At 31.4% G+C, this 10,613-nt stretch overlaps 1 protein-coding gene and 1 long non-coding RNA gene across 2 annotated transcripts; both read left to right on the top strand.

Moving 5' to 3' along the window:
* Nucleotides 1-1,400: 1,400 nt before the first annotated feature.
* On the top strand, nucleotides 1,401-2,011 carry LOC111715997 (uncharacterized; the record flags this gene model as incomplete). The annotated part of the gene is given in 1 exon segment (XM_023491406.1): nucleotides 1,401-2,011. A coding segment is annotated over 1 exon segment (611 nt), but the record flags the coding sequence as incomplete, so codon positions are not given.
* Nucleotides 2,012-2,372: 361 nt separating this feature from the next.
* LOC111715999 (uncharacterized) lies at nucleotides 2,373-5,774 on the top strand. Its single transcript, XR_002768374.1, has 3 exons — nucleotides 2,373-2,414; nucleotides 4,859-4,905; nucleotides 5,740-5,774. It is a non-coding gene; the product is annotated as an uncharacterized LOC111715999 (long non-coding RNA).
* The last annotated feature ends 4,839 nt before the right edge of the window (nucleotides 5,775-10,613 follow it).

Raw genomic sequence — 10,613 nt, 5'->3', positions numbered from 1 at the left:
GGGGGGGGGGGAGGGGTACAATTTTAGCCCCTCCCCAGAAAAAAAGACTTGAAAGCTATTATGCTCTACTTTTAGAATCTACCAAAAAATTAGCAATTTTACAAAAATTGAAATTTTTTTGTGCAAAATTCAGTTATATGGTAAAAATATTTGCAAATTTGTTCTTAAAAAAATGATAAAATACACATTAATGATAAGCCCTTCACCATTCCATTTCAAATTTGCAAAATTTAAATAACCATGTGTAATTAGGAAAAACTAAAAATTTTGAAAATTTCTTTTGACGGGTTGTATGCAAGTAATTTGAATTTTTTTTTCAAAACTTGTGTAATCTGTTTCCTTATTTTATAGGCTTTCCAAAAAGCTAAAAGTTATCCAAATCTGACAACTGAAAATGGGTCAAAACAAAGATTTAGTTTGTTACATGAAAAAGTAGTCATTCACGCAGTTAGTATAAAAGCCCGCGGCTTTAGTCCTAAAAGGAGAGCTTTGGGTATTTAGGAAAAGTTAGAAAATTTCACCAGCCTCATAGACCAATACTTTTTTAGTTTTGTAAAAAACTACAAGGGGTCAATTTGACCCCCCCCCCGCAGGAATAAGTAGGGTTGGGCACTTTTTATGGACCTTCTGTTAACAGTTAGTTCCAGCCGTTAAAAAAGTTAAATTTCAAGTAGCCGTTAATTATACAGTTAAGAACGGCACGTCCGTTTGTTAACAGAATTTACTGTTGTTTTTTTTTAATTATTCTTAGTTAACGTTAAAATTTCATTAATGGAAACGGAAAATTTTAAACAACCATTAACAGCGCCAGTCCTTAACGTTTTATGAAATCGTTAACAGTGCAAAGCAGCAAAAAAATGTTAACTGTTAAATAAATCGTTAACGGCGAAGCCGTTAGTGGTTGAGAAATCGTTAACGGTTAAGAAATTTTTAGCATTTAAGAAACCGTTCTAATCTTAGCATTTAAGCTTTTGAAAACAGAAGACAACATCCTAAACCTTAAAAACATGTTAAACATTTTGTTAACGGTTAAAGAAATCGTTCACAGCGCATCCGTTAACGATCCTTTACAATATTAATGTTGTATGACATCTTTAACCGTAAAGAAATAGTTCTATTCTTAGTATTTAAGCTTTTGAACCGTTAATTTTTTTCAAAAATGGCCAATACGTTCTTTATACGTTTTAAAAATTAATGGTTTTTACCATTTGTTAACGGACACTTCTGTTAATTTTCGAAAAACTCTGTTCCGTTAACGGAACTTTGCCCAACCTTAGGGACAAGGTTTACAATTTACTGGTAAAATTATACCATTGTGTAACAACATTAAATACACTTGAGTAGTGATTCCTATTCCACAGATCTGTGGCTCTTACTGTAAATTAAAATCAAAATATTTTTAGAAAACAGCTTTACATCTGAGAATATAAACTGGCAACAACAGACCAATCACAATCAGTCCGCGGTAGACCACTCAGGAAATCAACCTGGATATCAATCCGGAAATCAACTCGTTGATCAATCTGATGATCAACCTGTAAACCTGTCTGGAGATGAATCGAAAGGTCAATCAGGAGATCAATCCAGTGATCAATCAGGAGATCAATTTGTTGATCTATCTAATGATCAATCTATAAACCTGGCTGGAGATGAATCTGAAGGTCAATCCGGAGATCAATCCAGAGACCCATCCAGTGATCAATCTGTTTTTCAAATCAGATTTCAATCAAGAGATCAATATGGGGATCAATATAGAATTAAATCTGCAGATCTTTCTTTAAATCTGCCAGGAATCAGATCCTGGGATGACTCTGGATCTCAAACCTCAAGGATTATGAAGGAGCCAAAGCACAAAGTATATCCTGGAGCTAGAGTTGAACCTAAAGTTCAGGCTAAACTCGGAGCCTGGATCATCAACCCAAACCCTGAATATGCTAAGGTTAAAAATATTTATTTTATTGATAGTTTTCTGCAGAAACGTTTTTTAGCATCACCTTTAAGCGACAGCTAGCGTAATTTAAAGTAACTCTGATTGCAAAGATGTCAATGCCCGACTCACAACGATACCCTTTACAAATTTGTCTGATAAAACATAAATTAGAAATCCATTTTTTTATTTTTCATTTGCAATTATGGTTTTCCTGCAAATGTGACTGGGTCATGTCTTGCCTATTAGAAACAATGAAGAAGTTATCAGAACTAACCACTTTTCGATTCCGCATTTTTGATCAGATTAAAGTTTCAATAGTACCCTTGCATTGCCTTTTTTGCCTGAAAGTTGAATTTTACGCTTACAGTTCCTTTAACTGTTCATATTTTTCTTTTTATTTTAATGATTATCTACAAAAAAAGTAGTTTTTAATTTCTTATTTCAGGGTTCAGTTGTACCTTAAACTTCAAAGCTGGGGATATAGGTAAACTGAATTTTCAGAAGCAAAGTTGATCCGAGGCCGAATTTAAAGAATTTGAGACGCGGCTTGAATTTGAGACGCGGCTCAAATATGGTTGGTGCCACTGAAAATTGTATTCAATGTTTAAGATTAGATCCGGTGCTCGATTGAAACCGGTTTTTGTTGGACTTGAAACGCGGCTCAAATTCGTTAAATTTGGATTCCGATTTAATAATTTATGGCAAGTTTTTAAAGTTTTGAACTATCCTATAGTGTATTTCCACCGACCAAAACCAAACTTGCTCGTAAATATTTCTGATTTAAAAAGGCAGTTAAACTTCCTTGTAGGATTATTTATATCTGTATAAGGAAGTTCAGCGGATTATTTATATCTGTTTAAGGAAGTTCAGCGGATTATTTATATCTGTATAAGGAAGTTTAGTGGATTATTTAGATCTGTATAAGGAAGTTCAGCGGATTATCTAAATCTGTATAAGTTCGGCGGATTATTTATATCTATATAAGGAAGTTCAGCGGATTATTTATATCTGTATAAGAAAGTTCAGCGGATTATCTATATCTGTATAAGGAAGTTTAGCGGATTATCTATATCTGTATAAGGAAGTTCAGCGGATTATCTATATCATTATAAGTTCGGCGGATTATTTATATCTGTATAAGAAAGTTCAGCGGATTATCTATATCTGTATAAGTTCGGCGGATTATTTATATCTGTATAAGGAAGTTCAGCGGATTATCTATATCTGTATAAGTTCGGCGGATTATTTATATCTGTATAAGGAAGTTAAGCGGATTATCTATATCTGTATAAGTTCGGCGGATTATCTATATCTGTATAAGTTCGGCGGATTATTCATATCTGTATAAGGAAGTTCAGCGGATTATTTATATCTGTATAATGAAGTTCAGCGGATTATTTATATCTGTTTAAGGAAGTTCAGCCTTTGTTTACATCATAACATACATGCTATTCTAGATTAAGTACTGTTGTCAACATTCTTATGGAAGAAAGAAAAAGTTGTAAGGTCGAACAATAGTAGCGTTGTTTGAAAGTACGTTTACAATATAATGTGAAATGACTCAGTACCCTTGAACTGAACAATCAACATTTTCCTCCTCGTTTGGAAAGTCATGCCCGGAAGTTAAGCTGCCTTTTCAAATCAGAAATACTTAATATAAGAAGTTTGCTTTTGGCTGGTGGAAATTCAGTTTTCTTGTTCCTAAAAAAAATAGCGCTAACTATTCTTGAAACCTTGAATGCGCCCATCCATTATGTTACCAAAAAACATCAGCATTGTTTTACATAATTTCTCAGTTAAATCTCAAGTGGTCTTTACGGTTTTAACCAAAGGCTGGGGGACTTAAAATATGTAAAAACAGGGGGGGGGGCGTCTCACTCCCCTCCCCCTCTAGAAAAAGGCCTTAGAATATAGTTATAAGGCTATATGCATATTCATAGCCCAAATTTTTAAGGCCAGCTCATTTGAAAATAAATTAGACCGCTAACTTTAAATACTTTGTGTGAGCTAGAGTTGAACAAAATGCCAAAGCTCGGAAAAAATGTAAAAAACTTTTAGACAAATATGAGACAAATATCAAGATTTGACAGAAGCAACCTGTAACATTAAACACAAAAAAGTTATGGGATATTTTAGATTTTTTACACGCCCTGTACGGTCTGTGCCCTACCCTTTGTTAATTACTATTTCTTTAAAAAAATAATATTTCACTGTGATATTGTCAAAAATGAGATTTCTAGGGCAACAACACAGTGGGGGGAAGGCGTGAATTCCCAGCACCCCTTTAGTCTGTTTTTAGAGGAAAATTTTTCAGTTTTGAACCCTACCCTTTGCATTAAAAAACTATTTTCAAAAACTCATTTAAATTACTATTCCTTAACAGTAAAAATATTTCACGGTGATAGGGCTTGAAAAAAATAACTTCAAAAAATATTTATATTTGTAAATTTAGGTTAGGTTAAGCATTACTAACTGCTGCATTATTGCATATTATCGCTTTTTATTTTTGTTAGGCATAGGTTTTTTGAATTGATGAAAATGCACTTTAAGATTCTTTAAACATATTCAATATTTTTCCTACACAATGCTTAAAATACTAATAACAATCTAGATTTAAAATATATCTATAGAGTAAAGCCATATTATAAGTAAATATACATAATTATGTTGTCTATAGCCGGCCGTCCAAATGGGTAGAGGTGACAAAGGCGAAAACATAATTATATTTTTTTTAAATGTCCAAATAGTTTTAAATTCCACGCGTAACGCCGGGCACTACAGCTACTTTTTAAATAAAAAAGAAAATGTGATAACTGAAATTGTTTTTTGAATTTTTTCTTCTCTTCAAGGTTTCAAATTTCTTATTTTATACGTTACACATTTGTAGACAAAATTTAAATTGTTTTGCATCTGTTGATTTTTGTTTAGAATAATAGCGATAGACTATAGAGGGTTTGGAGACTCGTCAGACATAGGTAAATATAGCATTTTCATTACACTCTTTACTAAAACTTACTGCAATACAGCTCACTGCAGTACAATACAGCCCACTGCAGTACAATACAGCTCACTGCAGTACAATACAGCTCACTGCAGTACAATACAGCTCACTGCAGTACAATACAGCTCACTGCAGTACATTACAGCTCACTGCAGTACAAGACAGCCCACTGCAGTACAATACAGCTCACTGCAGTACAATACACCTCACTGCAGTACAATACAGTTCACTGCAGTACAATACAGCTCACTGCAGTACAATACAGCTCACTGAGTACGCACCAATATCTTAGTTTAGGTTGATTACATGAATTTCCAATCTGGGGTTTTTATACTTTCTGAGGGCTGATGTTTGAAATTTTTTTTTTGTACATGTGTATGTTATCCCTTTCAAACGGGTGTTGGTCTTCATTATAATTGCCCCTTCATTACCTAATAAAATTTGTTTTGCCAGCTTACAGTGAGAACTAGAAAACTGTGGAAAAGGATGCCATTTTAGAAAATATGTGTATTGATACTGTTACAAAGCGAACAGTTTTAGTAGTGACTTATTCAGTGATTTGAATCTGTCATAACTTGAGTCTAAAAGTCGTCTTTCTCTTTTAGAGCTTTTCTAGTTTTCATTGTCAATCAGAGATACATCGACTCAAGTTATGATTTTGAATAATTTAATGAACTGAAAATACAGAAAGTGCATTTTACTTGATTAGTAGAATTTCAGCTACTTGAAAACCATTTAAAACGACACCAGTTACATATTATATATTTTTCCCATCCCACGATTTAATTGATATAACTGCTTGTTATAGGCCAAATAACTGAAGAAAGTACTGTACAAGATGGATCGTCTGATTCACGATGGTTCCCTTTAACCCTTTATCTTATCAATACTTTTAAAGATAGCTTTGCTTTTCTAGTTTGGTAAGTTATTTATTCTAGCTGGTTCTTTCATTGTTTCAGAAACAAAAATCCGCAAATTCTGCGCTCTAAAGAGCTGGATATCTTCTGCATTTTTTATAAAAAAATGTTTGTGGTACGATTGTGATTAGAATATGCCACCATTCTAGAGTGACTTTAACAACAGTACGTCAACTGTCTCTTTAAAAATATATTTTTTATGCCAGCTTTAACCTGGGTTACGGAAAATTTGAACGGAGATCAGCTGATTGTGTGGGGACACTCTATGGGGGCCGCCATTGCTATTCTTACAGGTTGATTAATTATATTATCTTAGAACCTTTTTATGCAAAGGAAAGTTTAGTTTTTAGTTATTGCGAGTATTAGATTTTTGTCTTATAAATGGAAGTCTTGAAAACATATACAAAAAACTCACTTTGTACTATATAAATGTTATTCTCTAAGTTTAAAATGTAAGTTTGTTTATATAAATGTTATTCTCTAATTTTAAAATGTAAGTTTGTTTATATAAATGTTATTCTTTAAGTTTAAAATGTAAGTTTGTTTACATAATGTTATCCTTTTTAGTTTATAAATGTAAGTTTGTTTATATAATATCATTCTTTTAGTTTATCATTGTATGTTTGTTGATATAAATGTTATTCTTGAAGTTTAAAATGTAAGTTTGTCTATATAAATGTTTTTCTATAATTTTAAAATGTAAATTTGTTTATTTAATATCATTCTTTTAGTTTATCATTGTATCTTTGTTTAAGTAATATCATTAATTTTAGTTCATAAATGTAAGTTTGTTTATTTAATATTACTCTTTTCAATTTATAAATGTAAGTTTGTTAATAAAATATCATTCTTATTAGTTCATAAATGTACGTTTGTTTCTATAATATCATTCTTTTTAGTTTATACATATATCATTCATTTTAGTTTATAAAAATGTAAGTTTATTTATATAATATTGTTGATCTTAGTTTTTAAATGTAAGTTTGTTTATATAATATTATTCTTTTAGCTTATAAATGCAAGTTTGTTTATAAAATATCATTCATATTAGTTCAAAATGTAAGTTTGTTTCTATAATATTACTCTTTTTAGTTTATAAATATAGGTTTGTTTCTATGGTATCATTTATTTTTAGTTTATAAATGTAGGTTTGTTTATATATATTTTTACTCTTTTTAGTTTATAAATATAGGTTTGTTTATGTAATATAATAGTATTCTTTGTAGTTTATAAATGTAAGTTTGTTAATATAATATTACTATTTTAGTTTATAAATGTAGGTTTGTTAATATAATATTATAATATTAGTTTATAAATATAGGTTTGTTTATATAATATAATATTACACTTTTTAGTTTATAAATGTAAGTTTGTTAATATAATATTACTATTTTAGTTTATAAATAAAGGTTTCTTTATATAATATAATATTACTCTTTTTATCATATAAATGTAAGTTTGTTTATACATATTTTTAGTCTTTGTAGTTTATTAATGTAAGTTTGTTTATATATATTTATTCTTTTTAGTTTATAAATGGACAATGATGCATAAGTCTAAGGAAAGCTCTTCTAAACTTTTCTTCTCCTAAAATATAAATAAATATATTATTATATTCAGTTTGTTGGCCAAGGAAGTTTTTATACTTGTGCTTTAAAATAAACGGAATTGGGTTTTACAGAAACAAGTTTTAAATCATGAATTTCTCAAAAAAAAATTTCTCATCAAGAATAACTAAGCCTAGTTTCGAGTGCTTTCTAAATAGAATAGACATGTGGACAGAGACAATGTTGGAAATAATTAGAATTAAACACTTTTTAAGCTAGAATAACAGTAAAATGTTCCTCATTTTTGATTAGATATAAATAGAGTTTGAAAGGGCGGCCATAATTCTCTAAAAAAGAGAGTCATTTTAAATTGTAAAAATAGTCCCTTCGATTAAATTTAGAAGATATTTAAAGGTGCTGTTGGAACCTGCGGGTCTAGTGATAGAGTCAGCATACAACAATTTTAACGAACAGATACATCATATGGGAAAACAGGTCAGCAACAGCAAGATTTTATTATTTCTATGTCTTTGCAACTCAATCTCGTGGACCTTTGATATTTAAAGATAACAATTCTTGAAAGGTTTACACAATCAGGTTGAAAAAATAGAAAAAAAATAAAATCATGGTAAAAACTCATTTTCAGTGAATTGTTGTCCAAACTGAAAAAAAAATAATGCAAAGATATAGAAAATAATTAATGTATACTCATGGATACCCTTAATCCTGTTTGCTTAATTTAAATATAAAATATTTACACTTTTGATCTTCTTTTTAATCCTTTCTTTTTGATATCGCTGATGGGTTCTGACCAATGAGAGTTCTTTTTGATATCACTGCTGGGTTCTAACCGATGAGAGTTCTTTTTTATATCACTGCTGGGTTCTGACCAATGAGAGTTCTTTTTGATATCACTGCTGGGTACTAACCAATGATAGTTCTTTTTGATATCACTGCTGAGTTCTGACCAATGAAAGTTCTTTTTCATATCACTGCATTGCTGGGTTCTAACCAATGAGAGTTCTATTTTTGGCTGTGTGAAAAATTCCCGGCTTCTATAATTGGTTTTTCAGTTTATGCAAATAAGACTTTGATTGGATGAATTTTATACAATTCCTGTAAATCAAAATCAAAATAATTAATCTGCAGATTAACAAAAAGAGGAGATCAAGCATTGATCTCGATATCCACAATTAAATAAAGTTTTCAGCTATGAATTTATAACTGTTATACTTATTTTTGGAAATTTCTTCTTGCAGTTAATCTTAACATTCCATAGTTTCTGACAGAATGAATGTTAAAAACATGTTTATTTGTACAAATACTAAATTTTAGTAAAAATTAATTAATATAAAGCATATTATTTTTAGAAATATAGAATATTTTTTAGATATATAGACTTATTTTGTAGAAATATTAAATACTTTATAGAAATATAGAATATTTGCAGAAATATAAATTATTTTGTAGAAATATAGAAAATACTAGGCTTTTAGGGCGCTTTGCGCCCATCTTCTATTTCAATTGTGAGCGTTTTCTCATTGTAAACATTGAAAACCAAAGAAGAAAAGAATATTACAGATTTTATGAAACAAATTCGCGGATTTTCAAGGTTTTTAAAAATTTTACAAAAATTAAATCTTTAAAGCACAAATTTTTCAAATTTTGATCATTCATAAACCTTCTATGGGATCACATGGGGCCCCACACAAAATTTGGACCCGACACTGCAAACTCTGGTTCATTTGAAGTACTAGACTGACTATATAATCTGGATTATTCCATACCATTTTAGCCATCTATAGTCTGGATACCATCCTGTTTTAGCCGTCATAGTCTGGATACGGTCCCGTTTTAGCCGTCTATAGTCTGGATACGGTCCCGTTTTAGCCATCTATAGTCTGGATACCGTCCCGTTTTAGCCGTCTATAGTCTGGATACCGTCCTGTTTTAGCCGTCTATAGTCTGGATACCATTCAGTTTAAGCCGTCTATAGTCTGGATACCGTCCTGTTTTAGCCGTCTATAGTCTGGATACCATCCCGTTTTAGCCGTCTATAGTCTGGATACCGTCCCGTTTTAGCCGTCTATAGTCTGGATACTGTTCAGTTTAAGCCGTCTATAGTCTGGATACGGTCCCGTTTTAGCCGTCTATAGTCTAGATACCGTTCTGTTTTAGCCGTCTATAGTCTGGATACCGTTCAGTTTAAGCCGTCTATAGTCTGGATACGGTCCCGTTTTAGCCGTCTATAGTCTAGATACCGTTCTGTTTTAGCCATCTATAGTCTGGATACCGTTCTGTTTTAGCCGTCTATAGTCTAGATACCATACCATTTTAGTCGTATATGGTCTGGATACCATACCATTTTAGTCGTATATAGTCTGGAGACAGTCCGGTTAAAACCGTATATAGTCAATCCAGTAATTTAAATGAACTGGAGTTTGCAGTGATCTAAAGTTTATATTTCATGTTAAAATTCTCTTTAAATAAACTCCCCCACAAAATCCCCCTCCCCAAAATACAAAACCCCCAACACAAGTTTGTACTTTTTATGTGTTTTAGTTTCCTTGTTCTGTGTTACTGTAGTTGAAAGGTTTACACCGCTAGCACTGCTGCTGCTTTATATTAGAATAAATTGGAAATTGGAAGAAACCACGGGGATAAGTCAGAAACAAAACCAAATTGGTGAAAAGCGTTAGATTACATGGTTAGATTACATGGTTAGATTAAAGGGTTAGATTACAGGGTTAGATTACAGGGTTAGATTACAGGGTTAGATTACAGGGTTAGATTACATGGTTAAATTACAGGGTTAGATTACATGGTTGGATTACAGGGTTAGATTACAGGGTTAGATTACATGGTTAGATTACAGGGTTAGATTACAGGGTTAGATTACACGGTTAGATTACAGGATTAGATTACATGGTTAGATTACACGGTTAGATTACAGGATTAAATTACATGGTTAGATTACAGGGTTAGATTACCGGGTTAGAGTACAGGATTAGATCACATGGTTAGATTACAGGGTTAGATTACAGGGTTAGAGTACAGGGTTAGATTACATGGTTAGATTATAGGGTTAGATTACATGGTTAGATTACATGGTTAGATTACAGGGTTAGATTACAGGGTTAGAGTACAGGGTTAGATTACATGGTTAGATTATAGGGTTAGATTACAGGGTTAGATTATAGGGTTAGATTACAGGGTTA

The sequence above is a fragment of the Eurytemora carolleeae genome, unplaced genomic scaffold (genome assembly GCF_000591075.1).
Source record: "Eurytemora carolleeae unplaced genomic scaffold, Eaff_2.0 scaffold1924, whole genome shotgun sequence".
Lineage (NCBI taxonomy): Eukaryota > Metazoa > Arthropoda > Copepoda > Calanoida > Temoridae > Eurytemora > Eurytemora carolleeae.
The sequence above is the reverse complement of the archived record's forward strand: the minus strand, read 5'-3'. Positions and strand labels throughout refer to the sequence as shown.